General features: G+C 36.8%; 2 protein-coding genes and 2 pseudogenes across 2 annotated transcripts; 2 read left to right on the top strand and 2 right to left on the bottom strand.

The window, feature by feature from the left end:
- Nucleotides 1-194: 194 nt before the first annotated feature.
- On the bottom strand, nt 195-1,076 carry LOC125196250 (uncharacterized). The gene has a single exon (XM_089066663.1). The coding sequence runs from the start codon at nt 1,074-1,076 to the stop codon at nt 195-197; it is 882 nt and encodes a 293-aa protein (XP_088922789.1).
- A 61-nt stretch (nt 1,077-1,137) lies between these two features.
- Nucleotides 1,138-3,186, bottom strand: LOC148930956 (protein FAR1-RELATED SEQUENCE 5-like). Its single transcript, XM_089066662.1, has 3 exons — nt 3,114-3,186; nt 1,762-2,473; nt 1,138-1,630 (listed from the first exon to the last, which is right to left on the bottom strand). The coding sequence occupies exons 1-3, from the start codon at nt 3,184-3,186 to the stop codon at nt 1,138-1,140; spliced, it is 1,278 nt and encodes a 425-aa protein (XP_088922788.1).
- A 5,889-nt stretch (nt 3,187-9,075) lies between these two features.
- LOC148930955 (uncharacterized) lies at nt 9,076-10,283 on the top strand (annotated as a pseudogene).
- Nucleotides 10,284-11,489: 1,206 nt separating this feature from the next.
- On the top strand, nt 11,490-23,570 carry LOC148930954 (uncharacterized; annotated as a pseudogene).
- The last annotated feature ends 695 nt before the right edge of the window (nt 23,571-24,265 follow it).

Here is a 24,265-nt window from a genome sequence, read left to right as displayed (position 1 = left end):
CATAATAAACGAATATTTGAGTCATGAAAACGCTTCGGTTAATTGGATAATAATAATCCACTATTCGAGTCATGACATAAAACTATTGAATATCAGAATGCCGCATACAAAGCAGACCGAACTGATAAATTTTTCAAAAAACCTGAAGCTTGGACTGATGTTACTTCAAGAAAATAAAATAAAATTACATGGTATCAAACTTCAGAATTTCTTCTTGAACACCGTTTTTCTTTCTCTTTGAATTTGACGCAATTTCTTGAATCGTGGTGACCCCACTCCTGACATTTCTTGCATTGACGCAAAGGCTTGCTCTTAATCTTCAAAGCCTTCTCCACTCTTGACGGAAGTCTACTACCAGATCCCTTCGTGCTGACGACATCAGGTGGTTGGACATCTACTTCCTGGGGTGCCTCTGCCCCATAAAATTCTTCAATTAGCTTCTTCTTCTGTGATGTAGATGTTACTACTCCGCCGGCGAAAATCTGTTGTCTTGCTTCACGAACTATGGATGTCAGCTCATGAATTTGATCAATATTGAAAGATACAGCCTGGTACAAACCCAATATCTCTCCCAATAAAATTGCTTGCGCATTTTTCTTCTCATCAACAAAAACATGCGTTGCTACATCTTCAAATCGGACAACATGCACAGCCTTAACTAGAGGTGATTTCAACCACCGACCTCCAATCAGATTCTCCGGAATCAAGCGCATCTTTTTGTTCTTCAACACATGAAATATGTGGCAGCATACAAGACCAATCCTAGAAAACATCTTACATCCACATTGGAACAAAGAATCCTCCACGGATAATGATACATCCCATGTGTTTGAATAATGATCTAATACCTTGTAAAGCTCAGGACTTGATTTATTTGATATAGATATAAGGCTGCAGTGGTTATACGCCTCCAGAATCTGTTCCTGAATTTCCTTGAATGCATAGTCTGTGAATATTGTTGATGCATGCTTCTCAACAGACCACTCTGTCTTTATCTTTGCAGTAGTATTCACGTCCATATAATCCAGCTTTGCGGACTGGTTGCGTTGGGCATCAACAGCATTGTTGAAGTTCATTAAAAACATAACAAGGTTAGCCCTACACTGAGTATACCTTTTAAAAAAACTGTTCTGAGATTCAGAAACAGATGTCGTCTTTATCAGAACTGTTAGGGAAGTCCCTAAAGTATGCCGGAACCCAGAACTCTCTAGATTCGAACATAGAAACAAACCATTCAGCGTCTTCAAGTTCATATGTCTCCATCACAGTCTTCCACTTTTCTTCAAACTCGGTGGGTTCAATCAACTCCGACCAAACACATGAATTCAAATCCTTTTTAAAATCAGAATTACCAAGAAGTGATTTAGGTACCTTTTCAGCGACTTTAGCCATGATGTGCCACATGCACCATCTATGACGTGTATTCACAAGAACATTTTCAACAGCTACTTTCATACCCAAGTCTTGATCAGTAATTATCAACTTAGGAGCTAGTCCCATGCACTTGATAAACTGTTTGACAAGCCATGAAAAAGAGTCTGCACTCTCACTACAAAGCAAACCAGCTCCAAAGTACACCACACGCCCATGGTTGTCCTTCCCAGTGAACGGAGCAAATATCATAGAGTACCTGCACAGCAAAACAATAAAGGATTAAATCATGAACAAGTAGATCTCGATGTAGTATGATAATATGTCATAAAAAACTGAAATCATAGCACAACAGAAAAAAGGTAGCAATTTTAATTGGTCAACATTTACCTATTCGTTGAGTACGTAGTGTCAAACGAGACAATATCACCAAATTGCATGAAATTCTTCTTAGCAATAGGATCGCACCAGAATAAATGCGTCAGTCGACTACGAGAATCAACCTCATACTCGTACGTGAAGGCGTCACAACTTTCCTTCTTCTTCTTCATCTCGTCTATTATCATTTGGGCATCATATCCTTCAGCGTATCTTCTGATATCCCGTGTGTAGTTACGGATGTCCAACACTGTACACCCAATGGAATCATATCCGCCCATCAATTCAGTCAACAGCTTGAAAGTGAGTGAAGGACCAATATTAGCACCAGCACAATCTGTAATAAATTTTTGGTGTACTGGATCAAGTTGACGATTTAATCTCATGAACTTCTGGTGTTGTACCAAAACCATTGGGTGGTTGTGTTCTTCGTTCAACTGTTGAATGACATAACCACGGTCAGAATCGAATTTGAATGCAACCCGAGCATTACATCCACATTTTTTCGATTTACGCCGTCGTTTGGGTTGTTCATCGATAAATTTCTGTTCACCTTCTGTGTTACACACCATGTAAAACCATATGGTGAGATTATCAACCTTCTTTGAACCGTTCTTCCTTGTGTCAAAACCGACACGGCGCCCATAGTTCTCGTAGAACTCAATGGCGTTGTCCAATGTGGGGAAGCTACGGCCAACAAAAGGTTTAAGCTCTATAGGGCATTCTGGTGTATATAAATTTGTAAAAATTCATAATCAGAACACACCTACAAACTGACGATGAAGTAAAGACAAGTTTCGGTCAACTGGATGTAGAATGATAATAGGTCATAATAGGATGGAATCGTGGCATACAACAAGTTGAATTGTCTTATACGGAAATGGGTCATACTAAACACAAAACGAAGCATAGCGGAAAAATCGATCAAATAATAGAGGTGAATAGATTCATTTTGACAGAAGACACTGGAAGACACAGACACAAATATAAGAAATGGAGCAAAACAAATAAATGAAAAATACAACAAAAGGTTTAAGCTCTATAGGGCATTCTGGTGTATTTAAATCTGTGAAAATTCATAATCAGAACGCACCTACAAACTAACGATTAAGTAAAGACAAGTTTCGATCAACTGGATTTAGAATGATAATATGTCATAATAGGATGAAATCGCGGCATACAAAAAGGTCAATAGTCTTACACAGAAATGGGTCATACTAAACACAAAACGAAGCATAGCGGAAAAATCGGTCAAATAATATAGGTGAAAAGATTCATTTTGACAGAAGACACTGAAAGACACAGATACAAATATATGAAATGGAGCATAACAAATAAATGAAAAATAGAACAATAGCCATAACCTGTATTCTCAACAACGTCATCGAAGTATGATTGATTATCTACGTGCGGAGTAGCATTTGTGTCGGATTCCATTCTTGGTGTTAGGATCTGCCAACGACTATGATCTAGAATTGAAAATAGAACAGCTTAATATGGAACACGATTGGAGTTGGGATCTCCAACGACGATGATATAGAATTGAAAATGGAACAAATATATCTGGAACATGTATAATGGATGTTTGACGGTACTGTGGCTGAAGGCGATGAAGATACGAAGGAGATGAAAATGAGGAATGTTAAATCATAATTCACGCATATGATTTGTTAGTGGAAAGAGACATTGCAAAATTATAGGATTTGCCAAAACAACCGATGATTAGCTAATTACTTTAGTAACCTTTTTGCATTTTTAATGAATAAAATAATAAGATTTAGTTAATAAAGTGAGCCATCAGATGTTTTCATCGCAAGATGATCTCGCAAGATCCTAAGGCTGGAAGTTGGCCTTGATTTCTTTATTTAAACCAATTCTTGTTTTGATCAAAATCATATATATATATATATATATATATATATAGGGATGTATTCAAATCCTTTTCATATCTTTTGTCCTTTTTCCTTTTTAATCCTAGCCCCACGATTTTGTCATCTGACGGTTAGATTAATGCCACGTGTCATTTAATAATGCACATTTTCATTCTAATAATGCACAGCGGCTAATAATGCAACATTATAGACTAATAATGCACATTTTCATTCTAATAATGCACAACGGCTAATAATGCAACATTATAGACTAATAATGCATTGATCACAACCATCCAATTCAAGGATCCAAGGGCTGAGATTAAGAAGGAAATAAGACACTTAGGGTGCAAAGGAGCCTAACGCACCCCTATATATATATATATATATATATATATATATATATATAGGGGTGCACTATGGTGCCACCATAGATAGGATAACACCATACCACCAGTATAGTCCGTTAGATCCCATTTATGGACGCCTAGGATTAAGTTTCGTGAAAAAACACGGGTTTGCAGTCTACTGTATTAGATATTGCAGTCGTGGTAAACTGCAATATTGTTGTGGTAAGACTGCAATATTCAATGAACAGCACTGCAATCTGGTAACATAAAACTAGAAATTTCCTATTTTACCCCTCCGTGTTTTTACACATGGCAGCATGACAAGCACACGATTTTTCAGATCCAATGGCCTAAAATGGTGGCATGATGTTACAATAAAGAGGGTTGTCATTGATAAGGCTCGTTTCATGCATTGGTTTTGGGTTAAAATTCTGTGCATTTGGGGCGCTAATCTGTGTTTATGATTTCAGGTGCGTAGTAAATCTGCCGGACCTAGGAGTTGCTGTTACCGGACCTGACAGATGCAAAAGAGATGGAATTGAAGTAAAAATCACAAGTCGTCATTCGGACCTGGGAGAATTAAAAGTTGGCGATGCAGCAGAAGGGAGCAAGAGCAGATTATTTTAGAGAGTCTTATTCAAGGGGCAAAAACGTCTAATTACCAGAGGGTTACCCTAGGGATCAGACCTCACATATATAAAGAGCTCAACCTTGAAGAACAAGACAACACTTCTACACGCACTCTTAGCTTAAGCTCTCGTTCCATTCCTTAGTTCCACACTTCAAATTTCTCATTTCACTTGCTGCGCACTTGGAGATGGAGTGATCCTGGGTACCGTGGTTCTCATCGTCGTTTTGCTGCTGTGTAACACCGCCTTGTGAAGGCGAAGAAACAATCTTTATTTTGCTTTGTTTAGTTTGTTTTCGTTTCAAGTACTCGTTGGTTTTAAGTTTCGTAACTCTAGTTCTTGCTTTGATCTACTGGATTCGAACCTATTTCTCTTTATTATGAAAGTTTATGTTAGCTTTTGTTGGATCTCGCCGAGTTGATGTTCATTTCTTGCTTTTAGCTTTCGTACTTGTTGATTGTTGGATGTTTGGAGCTGAGATCTGTTGGTTTGTTGTTGGAGGTTGTGGATTTACGTATGGAGATGTCTGGATTTGTTGAATCGTGGTGGATTTGAGTTGGAGTTTCATGTATCTGATGTTTGCTGTTTACGTTGTGCATGATTATGGCTATTTACTTTTTGTTTCTGCATCCTTTAGGTCCAGTAGCGTAGATCTGTTAGTTTAGGCTTAATTTTCTCATTTTAAGTTTAGATCTGAAGTTTGCTCTGTTTTCATGGTGTTTAATACTCTGTTTTATCTGCTATTCTCATTTGATTCCCGAAGAAGATGAAGTTGTTGGTAGTTAGAACCAGATCTGCTTTTGTCAGTACTTTCTGCACATGTACTTTGCTTTTTCTGCATGTTCTGCAGACCCTGTCAGTACTATCTGCATTGTCTTTTTACTTTTTTGCATGCTTTTCCAGACCCTGGTAGTTTAAGGAAACTTGTCCCCACTTTTCGCTTTATACTTGTTTGTCCAAATTAGGAAAGTCCGTCTAGTTAAGTTAACTACAGTTGTCTTAGAACTTTAAAATATCTCGTTTTTCTAAGTCATGCATGTTCCGTACGTTCTCATTTCTTAGACCCAGTAGGTAGAGTAAAGTTTTTCCTATCTATCAGACCCAGTAGTTTTAAGTTCTCGACCCACAAAATTGCGTGGCAGCAGCCAACCCCTTTTTCCCAAAACATCCTCAAATGCAGTTTCGTAACACATTCTTCCTCGTGGGATCGATCTTTTACTTTCCTGTTCTAGTTGTAGTATAGTGGGTTGAGGTTTTGAAGAAATAGAGTGCATCCAACGAACTCTGTCTGATAGTTTCATGATCTTCTAGCCTCTGAAGTCTAGTCGAATCCTCTGGACCTTTTAGATCGAGAGATATCAAACCGCACTGCACGTTTCTAGCTCTTCAGTTATCTTAATACATCCATATATATATATATATATATAGGGAGATGATCAAAACAAGTATGCATTTAAATCCAGAAATGCAGCCCAAATCTTGGCCCTTAAACTAAGTGATCTAATGGTCAATAATTAACCAAAAACACAGAGGGTCATAACTAAGCAATTTTAGGCCATATTATAAAATTCGATTTTATGTCATGTTAAGATCATTTTAGGTCATGCTTTGTTAGCATGACCTAAAAATAAACTAATTATGACCTAAAGATGCCCTACGTATGACCGTGTTCTGCGTTTCATATATATATATATATATATATATATATATATATATATATATATATATATATATATAGGTTTGTGTTAAAATGACAACACCTCTTAAAGTGACACCGTGACACCACATATACAGCAATATTATAAACGCTACACATCAATATTATAAACTCTACACATCAATCTATAGATTGTTGTATAGCGTGTTGGATATTGATGGCCAAGAAAAATTGATATATAGTGTATAACATATTGTTGGCCGTCTTTTTTAGGTTTTTTTTTTGCCACGTGGCAGTTTAATATTCGTCCACGTGTACAAATGATTGGCTAGGAATGGTGGTATGGTGTTATTTTAAGAGGTGGTGGCACCCTAACACACCCCTATATATATATAGAGAGAGAGAGTTGTGATCAATGTCGAACCAATTTTAAAGACCAAGCTAGAGACCAAATTAGGGCCATTACATCTACTTTTTTGATGAGATGCGTTGCTGTGTAAATTATTTCGGTCTTCATTACAAGTTCATTTTACCTCATTGTATTAGGTTTATTACTTCATTCGGTACGTAATACCTTGAAACTGCAACATTGTTTTTACTTGCTTTCAGTAGGTTTTGAAATGATTCAACACATGCTTCATTCGAATTCATTGACCTAGATTTTTACTCTATTCACTTTAAAAAATGCAATTTATTCCAGTGGGTTTATCACTTCATTCAGAAACATTATTACTTCATTGGATAAGGTTTGTACTTCATTCCTGTAGGACTTCAAATGCTTCTACACATACTTCATTCAAATAGTTTATTGCATCATTCTATGTGTTTATTACACCATTAAATTAGGCTACCATTTCATTTTATTGTCAGCGCTGTGGCGGCGGTGATAGACATTATAGAGAGAAAGAATGGTACGCGACGGTGAAACCGCCTCTACGTACTGGAATGAAGTAATAATCCTATTGGAATGAAGTAATATATTCTGCAATGAAGTTTTTTTTAAGTAGGAAAAGTTCACACTCATAAGCAAAAGCAGTAAATTAACTACGAGGGAAACATTAGAGTTAGCTAAGCTAGAGAGAATTCTGAGCAAAAGTTCACAGTCATAAGCAAAAGCAGTAAATTAACTACGAGGGAGACATTAGAGTTAGCTAAGCTAGAGAGAATTCTGAGCAAAATTAAGCTAAGGAGAGAGACTAAGTAAAACTAAAATCAAGATTGTTCTAATAGTTAAGTGATACGCTCAGATTTTGCACTGTTTTAAGGCTATAATTTGGTCCGTTTTTAATGTCAAAGTTGCATTGCATGTCCATTATTTGCATATTTTATCTATTTTGATATTTTGATATGTTTTGTGAGAAATGTGCATATTTGAGCCTAAAAAGGGAGTTAAAACGCGAAGTAGAAAATCTGGAGAGCTTCAGGTGGCGTCCGGCGACCGACGCAACACTTCCAGCAATCGTCGACGCTTAGCGGAGACAAAGACACGCCCGGAGACCGCCGAGAAGTGCGTGGCGACCGCCAAAAGGAGTCAAAAGCTTCTGGACAACACGCGGCGACCGCCGGCCAAGGTGCGGCAGCCCCCCACAGAAACGTAGCGCACGACAGTTGTATTCAAACTCAATTTTCTAGCGATCCTGAAGTCCGATCAGGTTTTTCTACACACCATTCTCTTTATCTTGAAAAGATCACCTCAATCGGAGTTCAATGAAGAAAGTTATGGCCGTTCTACCAAAGTCGCGCAAAACTGTCAAATGCAGTCTAGGCGGAAATTTGAAGAAGAAAAGAAGATATTACCTTGTGAAGACAAATCTTTTCCTTCTACTATGGGGAACGAAATTTACATCTTTCCTATTTCTTGGAGGAGACTATTTACCAAATTTAAATCCTTCTCAAGCCTATATATACCCCATAACCTAATTCATAGAACTCACCCTTCCATAGTCCCCAAAAAGGGGAGCTTCCATAGCTCCTCCTCCAACCCTAATTCTTCATCATCTTTTTGCCAATTACTTCCATAGCATAAATATTGAGAGTTCTTCATTGTGCAAGGGGTTGGAGCAAGAAGCAAGAGATCATTAAAGAGGTACAAGGATTCAACCTTTGGGTTTTATTTGCTTTAGCACTTATGTTTATTTTGTCTTCTCTTCAATCTATGTTTTTAGTTTATTCATTTATGTTTAACTAAATTCATAGGATTCTTTGGACGTGTTAGTAACTTTTATTGGTTTATACATTTCATTTTTCTATTTAATATTCGTTTTGTTTTTACTTTGTTTCTTCCCTAAGTAATCTTGATGCTACATGATTGAGTGACACAATTATGTATGATTTAATATAACTTGCTTCATAACTGTGAGAGAGTTCTAGAGAGTTAGGTCCACTTAGTAGACGCTACAGTTAACTTCCCTTAAAACGGCACTGTTAATTGAGAGTGAGGACTTTTCGAGGGTCTTTGGATCTTTATAGAATTACGTGCTAGGTGACTCGTCCTATCAAAATAATAACTTTGTTAGGGTATTGTAGTTGGAATTTGTATAACCATAATTGTGAACACACATCCCTAGAATTCTCTTATCTCTCATATTTTATCTTTGTGATTTAATTGCATTTAGTTGTTTGATTGCTTTTAATTGTTTTATTTTCAAAACTCCAAAATTCTCTTGTTTCTGTAGATAGTATTTGACGCTTAGTACATAATAGCCGGTTGCAACTATATTCTCCGTGTTCAATATCCCGGTAATGACCTTTAGCTATACTATTCATACTCTGTATACTTGCAGGTATTTATATTGCTAAAAAATAGTGCATCATTAAGCATGTTTGTTTGGTACATAATTTCCCTTTATATACTCCAATATTCAGCTGAACTGTTCACACATGTGCAACACACATGAGTCAGTAGCGTATGGAGTAGGGAACAAGGGGGTACAGACAGTTGTACCCCCATTTTTTTTAATACTATTGTACATATCCTTTATTTTTGTTAATTATATACAGATATTGTACCCCTAAATATTTGGAAAAAATATTGAAGGAAATAAGCAAGATACAAAGGTAAAAAATAGATCAAATTCAAAAGATATTCGGATTCAAATTAAATTTGGAGAAGGATATAAATACATAAGGTAAAAAAATTGAAATTAAAAAATCAAGCCCTATAAATTTCGCCCAAATTAAAAGAGTATAGGCCAAAATTGGTCCTGAACATATGGTCATTTTACATTTTTGGTCTTAAACTTTATCTTTTGGATTTTTTGGTCCTGCAGATATGAAAATTTGATCATTTTGGTCCTCCGTCAATAATTCCGTTAAAAACTAACGGTCAACCCGATTTTGACCAAATTAAACTCTTAATTCTGATTTTTAATTCACTAATTTATCTCCTAATTATTTTTAACTCTAGGTTTTTATTAAAGCTCGTGCTTCTACACTGACGTCAAGCTCAACTCCAAGAGGGTCGATCCGCCGCCCTCCGTCACCGATCCGCTCATGTCGTGGGTGCAGGAGGCCCACTGGTCCATGGGCGGCCTCAACGTCAAGCGCCACCGCCTCCAAGGGCGGGTCGAGGGCAGCGTCGTGAAGCTCCGAGCGCAGAAGGGGCAGATCTTCAAGCGCACTCCGATTCCGAAGAAATTCCACCGCAAAATCGGCCGTAGAAGACCAGATCCATGTCGAGATCGATACAACCCCCTCCCTGCCGCGCGCTCCTGTGGCGATTAAGCGGCGGCGAGTCGTCGGATTGATGGATGAGGATGAGGAGGACGAGGAGGAAGAGGTTGTGGCGGTGAAGAAAGGTCCGGTGAGGAAATTGGGGGATGATTTCGAGAGGATGGCGAGCAGCTCCGCCGGAAAAATTGGGGGCGACGCTGCGGCGAGGACGAGGAGTAAGGCGAATTTGAGTGGTGGTGAAGGGAAAAGGGGGGAGAAGAGGAAATTTGTTAAGGGAAGTAGGAAGATTGGGGTTGCGGTGGTGGCTGCCGCCGCCGGAATCAGAAGCTCGCTGCGGTTGTCGAAGATGCGTTGATTGAGTTTAGGGTGAAGGTGTTTGATGATTTGTCTTAGTGGAATTAGGATTAGATTTTCTTTTTTATTTCTTATTTAATGAATTTCGAGTGTTTAGATCTGTAATTAGTGTCTGTAATCTAACTTGGATATTTGTTAAAATAATTAGGAGATTAATTAGTGAATTAAAAATCAAAATTAAGAGTTTAATTTGGTCAAAATTGGGTTGACCGTTAGTTTTTAACGGAACTATTGACGGAGGATCAAAATGATCAAATTTTCATATGTGCTGGACCAAAAAATCCAAAAGATAAAGTTTAGGACCAAAAAGGTAAAATGGCTATATGTTCAGGACCAATTTTGACCTATACTCAAATTAAAACCTCCAAATTCAAATCGAGTTCCTTGACAAGAGCTTTCTCCTCCGAGTCGCCACTTTGACTGCGTGCAGTGCAGCGTTCGTCGTCTCCGGTCTGCTTCAATCGTCGAGTCGCCAGTTGAGAATTCGCTCTCTCGCCTCCTCGGTTCTCCAAAGACGGAGAGATACCACAAACTTATCTACTTTGAAAATTGAAAAGGTCAGTAAATTAATTGGTTTAAAGAGGGTGAATTACTGAATTTATCAAGTTTGTTTGATTGTTTCGATATTAATTTTAGTTTCCAAGAAAAATTGACGCAAATACAATTATATAGAGTAGTTCAATAATTTCAAATTATTTGAGAATTGAGATTAATGCTTTATATTTATTGTATAGGGATTGTACAAACGTGATTCACTATTTAAGAATGTAAATTCTCAATTTCTTTATTATATTAGAGTAGAATATTAGAATTTACTAGAATACAGTTTCAATTTAAATCTCAATTGTATTGTTTTGTGATGTTAATATTTGTGATTCAATTATTTATAATTTTAGTTTATAATGATTTTGAATATATTTGCAGAAAATAAAAAAAATGAGAAAACAATCCGATCTTCGACAATTTATCTCCAAAAAGAGAAAATCTCATGATAGTGTAAGCTCTCCTGCTTCTAGCTCTCAGGCAGCAAACCCTCATGCTTCAAACTCTCCAGCAAATCCTTTTGCTTCAAACACACCAGCTTCAAGCCCTCCGGCTTTAAATGATAATGTGTCTCCTTCAGATGCTAGTATGTCATCACGCGAGAAAGAATTGATTTATGATGTTGAATACGTTCCTCTAGAACCTGGGAAAAAGAAGAGACATAATGGAGTATCCTCCACATGAGCGAGATGCACTTAGAAGAGCCTATATTCTTAGAAAACCTTGTCAACCAAAAAATCATAAATTTCCTCGAAAAGAAATTGGAGGTTCACGTCGATTTATGATTTCATGGTATGATAAATGGGATTGGCTTGAATATAGCATGACAGAAGATGCTACATTTTGTTTTGTTTGCTACTTGTTCAAGAATGAAGTTGGGCTTAATGCGGGGGAGATGCGTTTGTGAATAAAGGATTTAAGTCATGGAATAAGCCATATAGATTTACTGAACATATTGGTGGGGTTAGAAGTGCTCATAATCATGGTTATGAGAAATATGTGAACCTAAGGATGGCAAAAAAAAATTCGATTCTTGTTTCTTTAGATAATGTCAGTAATGTGATTAACAGAGAGTATGATATTATTCGCTTGAGGGCTTCAATTTCTTGTTTGCGTTATCTATTGCGACAAGGCTTGGCATTTCGTGGACATAGAGAAAGTGAAGAATCCCTTAATAGGGGAAATTTTCTTGAACTCTTGAAATGGTTGAGGACACATAATGAAATTATTTCAAAAGTGACTATGGAAAATGCACTTGAAATTGTCAATTGATATCTCCAATTATTCAAAATGATATTATCAATTATTGTGCTAAAGAAACAACTAAGCGAATTGTGGATGATCGTTGGAGTTCTCACTACAAGAATCTTTTGAATGTCATGGACTTGTTTTCTGCAATTGTTAACGTTCTATTGATAATTGGGAAGCATGGTTCTTCAGATGATAAGACAAAATCTCAAGGCGTTTTGTACTCTATAGAGTCATTTCATTTTATTTTTATGGACCAGCTAATGACTACTATATTCGGGTACACTAATGATTTGTGTCTTGCTTTAAAAAGAAGGGATCAAAATATTATTAATGTTATGAGGCTCGTTGCTTTAACCAAGGACCAGTTATAGAAAATGAGGGATGCCCGATGGGAGATTCAACTGAATAAGGTAATCTCAATTTGCAACAATCTTGGCATTGTTGTTCCAGATATGGAAGCTCAATATATCCCTCAAGGAAAATCAAAGCGTTTTGTTCAAGATGTTTCCTATCTTCATCATTTTGTGTTTATAAAGGTAATTGAACCAATTTGATGAGGTCATTATGGAGTTGATTAGGTGCATGGCTTGCTTCAATCCTAAAGATAACTTCTCTTCTTTTGACAAGGAAAAAGTACTTAAACTTGCCACTTTTTATCCTTCCGACTTTTCAAACTGCGAATTGGTGGCTATTGAGTACCAACTTGATATATTCATCGAAGATGTGAAAAATGATAATGAATTTCAAAATTTACAAGATATTGGTTCTCTTCTGATTAGGAGTGAGCAAAAAAATCGAAACCCGAATATCCGAACCGTTCCAAACCAAATTTATAAAATTCGGTTCGGTTCGGTTTCAATTTCTAAAAACTTTCGGTTTTTCGGTTCGGTTCGGTTCGGATGAAAAAAATAACCGAAAAACCGAATTTATTTAAATATTATGTATATATATAGTATTTAACTAAAAAACCCTAAAACATTCAGAATCAGCGCCGCTTCCAAGTCTAAATCTAAAATCTCCACTTCTCTTCTTCTCCACACCTCCACGCTCCCATCCCATGATTCCCGTCGCCTCCACACTTCCCGGCGACGTCTCTTCTTCTCCACACCTCCACACTGCCATCCCATGATTCCCGTTGCCTCCACACTTCCCGGCGACGTCTCTTCTTCTCCACACCTCCACGCTCCCATCCCATGATTCCCGTCGCCACCACACTTCCCGACGACACTTCCACGACGTCGCCTTTGTCGTTCCCAACCTTCCATGCCGTCTCTTCCACGATTCTAGCCTTCAATGCCTTTGTTTAAAATTGGATTTTTAGTTTGACTGATTAATGTTTTGTGGATTAATTTTATCATCTTGTTTATTTTCAAATGTGTATGCTAATATGATACCAATTTCAGCACAATCCCTGATTCTTATGCATTAGATACTCCCTCATAGCATCTTGATAGAGTTTATATTTGGAATTTGGATCTAAATGCATAAATATTGAATGCTAAAGTTCACCGATTTAGTTCTTAATTCAAGCATAATTCTCTCTTTTCTTATTCACTAGAACTAGTTGATTCAAGTTTTGGATATTTTTGTGCTGTTTTTTTCTCTCCAGATTTTCGGTTTTATTATTCGGTTTTTCGGTTTTAGGATTTTTGGTTTTTAGGTTATTTATATAATTTCGGTTTTTAGGTTTAATTCGGTTTTTGGTTTTTCGGTTTTCGATTTCGGTTGGGTTTTAGTTTTTGCCTAAATTCGGTTTTTCAGGTTCGGTTCGGTTTGGGCGAAAAACCGAACCGAAACCCGAATGCACACCCCTACTTCTGATGAAACTTGTTGAAACAAAGAGAGATGTCGCTTATCCTCTTGTGTTTTTGCTTATCAAGTTGATTTTGATTCTTCCGGTAGCTACTGCAAGTGTGGAGAGAGTGTTTTTCGGAATGACGTTTGTGAAGAATAAGTTGTGAAATAGGAGGGATGATCAATCTTTGAATGATTGTTTGGTCACTTTCATTGAGAAGGATATATTTCTACAAGTTTCTGATGTTGTAGTCAAACGCTTTGAAGAAATGAAGACACGTCAAAAAATAAACTAGATGTTATGTATTTTTCTTTTATATTTTGAATGGTATAGACTTAAAACTAAACATTGTTTCAAAATACTACTCCCTCCGTCCCAAGATAAGTGAGCACAAAATTTTTGGCACGAGATTTAAGAAAATGGGGTTTTTTTAGTAACGTGGAAAGTGAATAAAGTAAGAGAGTTATTAAAGTAGAGAGAAAAAGTAAGAGAGAGAATACCAAAAAAGGAAATTGCTCACATATCTTGGGACGTCCCAAAAAGGAATGTGAGTCGCTTATCTTGGGACGGAGGGAGTATATTATTTCTAGCATTAGTTTTTCTTGTGATGTTATATAATTATTTATTGTTAAATTCATACCCCCCATATCAAAAATCCTGTATACGCCACTGACATGAGTAGGTAGTGTTTTCTTCGAGAAGTCTACCCTTTCTATCCAGAGTTGGAATCTCTTGACTTAGTTCACCTATTTTCGCAGATTGGCCAACTTCGGATGCTCTCACTTGTGTTCTTTGCGAAATCTCCAATAAAAACACTATTAATCGCATCATTATATATTTTACTCCTAAGCGTTTACCGGACTCAGAGTGTCAATGGGAACATATTTCAATACAATTAAATCCCTTAAAACCTTGACGTAACCTCTGTACCCCCAATTGATGTCATAAGAGTTTTGACAGATATATATCTGTCATTACCCTCGCAGCCATAGCCAACAATAGTTACACCATGATATTGATCATCATCACCATCACCATCACTGACAAACTCATAGTTTAGGATGTTTAGGTGGGTGATTAACACAAGTTGTTGAGTAATTTGAGATATAAAGTTTAAGTTTCATCCACTTATTTGTTATTTTTAGAGCTAACGAGAGTGTCAAAGTCTTGATGCAAAAATAGGTCTAAAACGAGCTTAAACGGAGTTGGACGGACGTTTTGGCTGGAAATGCACATAGAGAGGCAGAGAATTCGCCCGGTCAGACATTTTCCATCCGAAGAAACGCCCGCTCGGGCGTTTTGAAGCGAGTTGTGAGTTCCAGACAAAACACCCGGTCGGGTGTTTTGACAGTCACGGACCACCCGGTCCGGTGTTTTTTACAGCTTCCTTATTTTGCACATTTTTCACTCCAAATATAAAAGAGACTTCACACATTCAAGTCCTAACTCCCACACTACCAAATCAAGAGCTAAAACAAGAGAATGAAGATGATTTGAAGGCCAAGGAGCTTCTCCTCTCAAGAGATTGAAGGGGAAGACTCCTCACCATCAATCCCACCTATAGCGGATTTGAAGTCTACCCTCTCTATCCACAGTTGGAATCTCTTGACTTATTTCACCTATGTTCGCAGATTGGCCAACTTCGGACGCTCTCACTTGTGTTCTTTGTGAAATCTCCAATAAAAATACTATTAATCGCATCTTTATGTATTTTACTCGTAAGCGTTTACTGGACTCAGAGTGTCAATGGGAACATACTTCTATACAATCCCTTAAAACTTTGACGTAACCTCTGTACCCCCAATTGATGCCATAAGAGTTTTGATAAATATAATATCTGTCATTACCCTCGCGGCCATAGCCAACAATAGTTACATCATGATATTGATCATTATCACCGTCACCATCAAATCACCATCACCAACGCCATCACTGACAAACTCATAGTTTAGGATATTTAGGTGGGTGATTAACACAAGTTGTTGAGTAATTTGAGGTATAAAGTTTAATTTTCATCCACTTATTTGTTATTTTTAGAGCTAACAAGAGTGTCAAAGTCTTGATGCAAAAAAGGTCTAAAACGAGCTTAAACGGAGTTGAACGACGTTCTGGCTGAAAATGCACATAGAGAGACAGAGAATTCACCCTGTCAGACGTTTTCCATCCAAAGAAACGCCTGCTCGGGCGTTTTGAAGTGAGTTCCAAACAAAACACCACAGTCACAGACCACCCGGTCCGGTGTTTTTTGACAGCTTCCTTATTTTGCCCATTTTTCACTCCAAATATAAAAGAGACTTCACACATTCGAGCCCTAACTCTCATACTACCAAATCAAGAGCTAAAACAAGAGAATGAAGAAGATTTGAAGGCCAAGGAGCTTCTCCTCTCAAGAGATTGAAGGAGAAGAGTCCCCACCATCAATCCCACCTATAGAAGTTCTAGTTTATCTTTCTATTATGTTTTTTTTTTTCATTTCCTTTTGTATTTCTTTTTGTTTTGTCTTTGAGCACGAGTAGCTAGATTTCCATTAGGGATTTGGTGAAGTTTAAATGGTTTGTATGGATTGATCTATGGTTGAATGCTTATCTATCTCATTTTGTTGGTTTTGTTGATTCTTGAGCTTTTAGTATCTAACTGCTTAGCTACCAATTAGATACATCCTTTTTGCCTAATTATTGTCATTGAGAAATGCATGATTAGGATAGATGTGTAATCAACAACTCCGTGCATTACATGTGATCGAGAGATGCATGAGTTAGAGAGAGGGTTTGGGTCCGTTGTTTTAACGAGTCAATCTCAAATTCTATGGAGGAGACTCATACTCTAGAGATTGATCCACGTGTTTTAACGAGTCAATCTCAAATTCTATGGAGGAGACTCATACTCTAGAGATTGATCCACGTGTTAGATGCACCCGAGAGGGGGTCTAACCAACCTTCCCGACTTTCCTAACCACACTTGAGGTTAGATGACATCCTTGATCCACTCGGGGAGTCTAACCAACCTTCCCGACTTTCCTAACCACACTTGAGGTTAGATGACATCCTTGATCCATTCTAACGGATCTATTTCCTTATCCTTTCCCAATTTGTGTGAAAAACTATCTTTTACTTGCTTTACTTAGTTAATTGTCTTTATTGTTTGTTTGATCTTTGTTCTTAGTTAAGAAAACCAAAACCCCTCCTTCATTAGTCTAAATAGTGTTTGACATTGCATCATAGTAGTCAAATTGGCTTTTAGTCTTCGTGGACCGATAATTTAGCTTGTCATATACTCCCTTCGTCCTGCTTTAGGAGTCCCGGTTGATCAATTTTGGGCGTCCCGCTTTAGGACTCCCGGTTGAGATAAATTAATAAAAAATGCCTACAAAGTGTTAAAAGTGAGTCCCAACATCCACCACAACTATTAAAAAAGTGTTAAAAGTGGGTCCCAACATCCACTATAATATTTATTTATTGGACACTCAATTAAAAGTGGGTCCCAACATCCACTACAATATTTATTTATTACACACTCAAACACTTTTTTCTTAAAGTATGTGCCCGACTCAACCGGGACTCCTAAAGCGGGACGGAGGGAGTACTATTTATTCCGTACACTTGTGGGTGACACTTTTGATTGCAAAATTAGCATGAGTAAAGTTTTTGGCGCCGTTGGCAGGGACTAAATTTGCTTTTGTGTTTGATATTGTGATAAGATGGAGAATACTAGTTTAGCCATTTTACTTGTTTTATTTAGTTTAATTTTCTTGCTTAGTTATAACTTGTGGTTTGTATCTTTTGTAGGGTGCCTACTTCTTGAGCAGAGAAAGAGAGTTGGACAAGGGAGGAGAACAAGAGCTCAAAATACTCTTCAATCACAAATTTAGGTTCTTCCCGGGTATAAAAAATAGTGCTTAGAGCCGATAATTGTGGGGTGGAATTGCATACCATTGGGGAGAAAAGAGATGGAAGGTCCTCTCAAAATCCACTCTTTCTTTCAAACTTATCATAGCTTTGTTTGGAATAAGTTTGGGGGGTATCTAGTGCAGTGGCGGATGCAGGATTTTGGTACATCTTTCGTCCACACTAAATAGTTTCATGTTTCCATTTCCGTCCATCACCAAAATTAGTATTATACTAAAAATGGAAAGTCATTCCAAACTTATACTCCCTCCGTCCCAAGTTACTTGAGTCGTATTCCATTTTGGTATGTCCCAAGTTACTTGAGTCATTTCTCTTTTTGGCTAAAAACAAAACATCTAATCACACATACTTTATTCTTTCTTTTACTTTACCATCTCTACTCTCTCTTACTTTATTTTCTCCTCTACCTTATTTTATCTTTATTTAACTCACTAAACACAAATTTCTTAAATCCCGAGCCAAAAAGAAATGCCTCAAGTAACGTGGGACGGAGGGATTACATAGTTTATTTTATTATTACGCATTAAAACTTATGTCATCCACTAATGAAATATTTTTCACAAATGGGGGAGCATTAACAATTGTCGTACAACGACGTCATAAACAGTCCGACAAAAACATTATAGAAGTATGTGATAGAGATGATTGATGATGATTGAAATAATTTAAGAATGAGCAATATAAATTAAAAATGCATTACATTATAATCTTACTATAACAATATTTACATAAATAAAGAATAAATAAAAGTTACAAAAAAATATTAGTGAGAAAATTAAAAATGTATAAATAAATTATTTAGTAGCTAATGAATTAATTATGAAAATTAAAAAATAAATTTATTAATTAATAGAGAATGAAGAAGTATGGAAAATGAAATCATAAAAATAATTTGATTAATAAAGAAAGGATAGAATATGGAAAATTTTATAAAAAGCGCCACAATCACGGATTGCTGTTATCAAATTTTGAACTCATGCTTTACAAATTCCAAGTCTGCTCCACACACCAGCCGAGCTAAACAATGAACTTATGTTCTACAGCATGCATATATAATTATATATAATATACTAAAACCTTAAATTCTTGGGGGTTCCAAGGATCCCCCATCACTAATCGTAGGTCTGCCTCTGATCTAGTGGATTCCTCTTACCTCTCTCTTTGGCTTTGGATTGTTGAATTTTGGGAATGTTTTCCTTGTTCCACTTGTGTTTGTTATTGTTTTTATGATTATGTTTTTAGGAATGCTTTTCTTGTTGTTTCGTGTGTCGAATAATCTCTGTTGAAGTTGAACGAGTGCGAGACATGTTGGAGGAGTTGCCAATGATGATCTTGTGCAAAAAATTTCGAAAATCTTGTTGATATGGCTAAGTAAAGTGTAATTTTTCATTTCAAATTGCCTAAAGTGAATTGCATGGTGCCTTGTCTTTTGCCAAAAACACCTTGTGAGAATTGAGCCTACTTTATTTTTAAATGTGTGTTTTATCTCATATATTTCTATAACTTGCTCGCGATCTCCTTGAGTCTACATAGTGGTTATAGAGATAAGGGAGGATGTTAGGCCATCTTTATTAGCCAAATCTTATTCCTACCCGTTATGTTAATAGTCCTTGTTAGCCCACTTTGAGCCTATAAACTTTTTCTTTGACAAACAAAGGGATTGGATTTTTTATGTGTTACTTTTGAAAAATCAAAGGGAAATGAAAGTTTGGAAGTGGTGTTAGCAAATGAAAAACAAGGTTGTTGAGGTAGAAAAGAAAAAGAAAGAAAGGATAGTGATGATACCATGCAAAGCATGGAGAAAAAGAAAAGAGAGAGAGAGAGAGAGAGAGAGAGGAAAAGAAAAGAAAAATGAAAGTGAAAAATAATGAATAATTGGCTTTTGGTGAAAAGAGTGTCTTGAAGGTTGAAAAAGAGGTGAAGAACAAAAGTGGAATGTCGATAGATGAGAAGAGTCTAGGCAAAGCCTAGAACTAGCTTAAGATTGGGGAAGAAAGTTGGTGAAATTGAATAAATTATATTTTGGGAATTAAAGTCACTTTAGCCAAATATTATCCCACCTATCCAAAGAGCCTACATTACAACATATAGAAAAGACCTTTTGGACTCCGTTATAACGAAAAATTCGGTTCGGTATCGGTATGGTGTTTTGTCATACCGTAACTTTCGGTACGGTATACAGGTATGACACTCACGGTACCGTATACTGTACCGAACCACCCCTAAATCTAAGTCCAATTCTATAAAAAAAATGAAATGGGGAAGGGTGAAGATGAAAAATCTATGATCGAGAAAGTTGTCAACATCAATATTATTGTTGCAAAAATATTACTAGTAGCATGATAATATGATTTTATTTTGAAAAATTAGTACCAAACGATTTAAGTTTAATAAGTTAAGTTTGTACCAATCGATTTAAGTTTAATAAGTTAAGTTTGTACCAATTTAAAATTAAGAGTAAACTACATAAATGGTACTTGAATTTTCAATTAAATAAAATAGTTTATGAAATTTGAAAAATCATGGGTAGTCACTAAAGTTAGGGGACAATCTCACTCATGGTTTTCCACCGGAAATGTCACCAATGCATGGAGGACATTTTTTGGACTTTTATAAAATTAAGTATCTGGGTACTCGGTATGATAATTTCTCTATCTCTCTATCTAGTATATTCGATATAATATTTTTCTATACCTTAAATGATATTTTTACTTTATTTTTCATTCACTTTATGTCAAATAATCTCTCTCTCTCTCTCTCTCCTTCTCATTAAATTATGTAGAAAGTATAAAAATAAATAAATAATAATATGAAATTAATTAAATATATTAATTAAATAAAATTATAAATCTAATTATTAAAAGGGAAATTGGTCTCTAAAACCATGAACTTTGCCTAAAATTTGGTATTTCCCATGAACTTTAAAATTGGTATATAATATCACGAACTTTGTATTTTGTTTGGTATTTCCCGAACTCACTCAAATAAGATATTTTCATCAAAATCTTATTTAACATAGGCAACCGTGATATGTTTTATAATATTTGAAACCACTTTTTAAGTTCATAACAGCATAAAAAGTCACGTTGAAAACCACGTTGATTTAATTGTGTCAAGTATGATAAAAGCCTCGTAAGTTAGTCAAATATAGTAATAAACATGCCGTGGGAGATACCAAACAAAATGCAAAGTTCGTGATATTATATACCAATTTCAAAGTTCATGGGAAATACCAAATTTTAGGCAAAGTTCATAGTTTTAGAGACCAATTTCCCTTATTAAAATGACTTGTAGCTAAATTTAGTTTTGATTGTGGTTTGGTTACATTTTTAATATTACAAAGTATAAATTTGATTATTTAAATTACTACTTCTAACTAAACAAGGTAGTTAAAAATAAAATATTGGACCTTAGTTATAAAAAAAATAATCATATAAAAATAATTAAGAACGTAACAAAAGTAGTTAAAAATAAAATATTGGACCTTAGTTATAAAAAAATAATCATTTAAAAATAATTAAGAACGTAACAACAGTGAAAGAGAATGGATAAAAGTAGAAACTTTTCAATTAAATTTATAATTTTATTTGTTATAGTTAATAAAAATTTGATGCAATAGGACTTTTATTGTGTGACGGACCAAAATAATAAAATATGGTTCTTATTGTGGACAGAGAGAGTAATTTTTTATTTACTATTAAGAGAAGAGATAGAAATATAATTTGATATAAAATTATTGAAGAAGTGAAGTGAAAGGTATCAATTAAAGTACTTAAACTATGAAAAAATATCATACTCAATATTATAAAGAGAGAAGAAAAAAAATCATATTCAGACTCCTTGGGGGTGGGGGTGTTGGGGGAATTGGTAGAAAAATAGGTCAAATAGTGAAAAAGTACCATATCTGATAAATGAGATTACGTCGTAACTTCATAGACTACTTTTATCTAAACTTGAAAATTCAAGTACTACCATAAAAGCATCTTCAAGGGAAATGGTAAATAGAAGTGTAAAGAAAAATAATTACCATATTTACCTCTTTTTCACAAAATTGTATGCTCCAATTGTAAATGATAATTGAGGAGGTATTATATCTTCTTTCATTTTGAGGCAGGGATTGATCTCCTAAGAGCATCTCCAAGAAGAAAAGGTAAATTAAAGAGGTATATCATCTATTTACCTTCTTAAAAAGTGAAATATATCGTTCCAAAAGTAACAAATTTTAAAGGGAAAAGTTATATAAAAAGGTAAATTATTTTTAAGAAAATAAAATAATAGTACAAAATGCATGAAAAAATAGAGTGTATACCTTCTCAAATACCTTCCCCTATGGAGAATGTTTTTTCATAAAAAGAAGGCAAATATAGTAGTTATAAGATTTTACCTCTTCGTAAAGATATCTCTTCAAAATGAGAAAACGTATAATACATTCTCAAATTCTCTTGGAAAATGATTTTTCATAAAAGAAGATAAATATGATAGTTATATTACTTTACCTCTCCTCTTGGAGATACTCTAACCATTTGGTTATGGATGAACGAGTCTAATACCATTCAACCACGCCCATTAAGTTTTTGCTTGTCTTTTTAATTTACTTTCTTTCCTTGAGTCCATTACTTTTTAAGAGGATATAATTATTTTTAAAAAAGATAAATGAAAATATATTTTTTTCAATCAATTTCTCGCAATTAGAGATGCTTTGAGTGAAATTACTATACTAAATTCAAGTTCTAGCCATATATCTTTGAACCTCATTTCATTCGCACTACTTGTTTTAACGAGTTTCTCTCTCTCTACTTTCATTTCTTTTGAAGATAAATAGAGCACCACGATAGTGATTCCCCGCCACGAGCGAGTGTTTGTCGACTTTTCCCGTTAGAGTTGGGGGAAACGCCGGCGGAAGTGCACCGATATCCGGGATGATGCCCGGAATGGCGCTGATGATGCCCCAACTCCAAATGGCGGGGATGATGTCCGGGTACTACAATATGTAACCCCCTTGGTGTGCAGGCATGGGTGGGATGATGCCCCAAATGCTCGGGATGATGATGCCCGGGATGATGCAGGGCATGCCTGCCGCTGTGGGGTGGAGCAAGCAGGGGGTCTCCCAATCACCTGGGACAATGTCTATCACCCCTACATGGATTATTGTCTAGTGATTTCCCCTAGAGAACTCCTCTGGAGACTCAGTTCACCGGCATTGAGACTTTCTCTTTTGAGGAGTTGGGGCTATCTCCGATCAGGGAGTCTCTCACTGAGATGCCACCGGCAGCAGGGAAGACGCGGAAGCAGGGGAAAGGGAAGGGCAAGGGCACTACCTCGTCCTCGCGTGCGGGGAACGAAGGTGGGGCGGGGGCCGAGAGGGGAGGAAGTTGGCGGGAGAAAGAGGACCATCTGGAGCATAGGTGAGTGCGTCGCGCTGGCGAAGGCCTGGATCAGTGTAGTCGATGATCCCTACATCGGGGCTAATCAGCATATCGACTGAATGTGGTGGCGCATTAGCCAAAGCTACATCGAATTCAAACCGCCAGGTGGGAAGCCTCACGATGGAGAGCAATGCCGGAAACATTGGGAGCGGCTGAGGAGGCAGCTCAACCAATTTGTCGGCATCTACCAAAACAACCTCCGCACGACAACCAGCGGCATGTCCGCCGATGATGTGAAGCTTCTGTCTCACCAGCAGTACCCCGACAGTGAATTGGGTTTCGGGGAATTCAAGTATTGGGAGGTGTATCTTATGGTGCAGACTTCCGCCAAGTTTAGTGCAGGTAATGAAGCTGGCTGGCCGAAGTAGACGAAGATAAACGCCTCCGGCGAGTACAGCAGCAGTGCCGGTTCCCACAAACTCCCCGACGCCGAGACAAAGTTCCCGACCCTCAATCGTCTTCCCGCCGCTGTCGCCCGGTTGGGCAAAAGACCGCGGATGGCTAGGGGAAGCGCCAGCGGGTCCCACGAGGTCCAATTGGAAGCTCCTTCCCTGGTCACTCCCGAGCTCAACCATCTCGCTCGTGTGCAGCTAACACAGAGCATGCTCGACACCATGGACAAGTGGCATGCAGTGACTGATCCCTTATACAAGATCATGTTGAAGGATGCCATCGACTATGAGGCGCGATTTGGGGATGGCATCCCTGCCCGGGACTGGCGACAGGGACGACGAGGAGTGAGACGGGGGCCGCATTTGTCGAAGCTTGAGGTTGTTTTTTTTTTAACTATGTATTTTTTTTAAAAATAATTATGTATGTTTTCTTTGAAATAAAGTGGTTGCATTTTTTCCATATTCGTGTCGAAATTTTAATTCCGTAAATTGTTTAATTTGGTGAATTTGTGAATTTTTATTATTGTGGATGTCCGTCGAGATGTCTTTGGGGATGTCTGCCATTGTGCAGTGGGAGGTCCTTATGATGTGGCAGAAGTTGTTTTTGGGAAGTACTTCGGGATGTCCGCCGGAATATCCGTCCCACTGTTTGGATGCTCTTAAAATTTAGA

This window comes from Salvia hispanica, chromosome 3 (genome assembly GCF_029641045.1).
Source record: "Salvia hispanica isolate PSC_SH4W2 chromosome 3, Shi_PSC_v1, whole genome shotgun sequence".
NCBI classification, from domain to species: domain Eukaryota; kingdom Viridiplantae; phylum Streptophyta; class Magnoliopsida; order Lamiales; family Lamiaceae; genus Salvia; species Salvia hispanica.
The sequence above is the reverse complement of the archived record's forward strand: the minus strand, read 5'-3'. Positions and strand labels throughout refer to the sequence as shown.

Coding starts and splice junctions, on each gene's coding strand:
- LOC125196250 (XM_089066663.1), bottom strand. CDS start 1,076: ATGAACTTCAACAATGCTGTTGATGCCCAACGCAACCAGTCCGCAAAG.
- LOC148930956 (XM_089066662.1), bottom strand. CDS start 3,186: ATGGAATCCGACACAAATGCTACTCCGCACGTAGATAATCAATCATAC. Junction 2,474..3,113: donor TGACGTTGTTGAGAATACAG/GTTATGGCTATT, acceptor TATATACACCAG/AATGCCCTATAGAGCTTAAA. Junction 1,631..1,761: donor ACTACGTACTCAACGAATAG/GTAAATGTTGAC, acceptor TTTGCTGTGCAG/GTACTCTATGATATTTGCTC.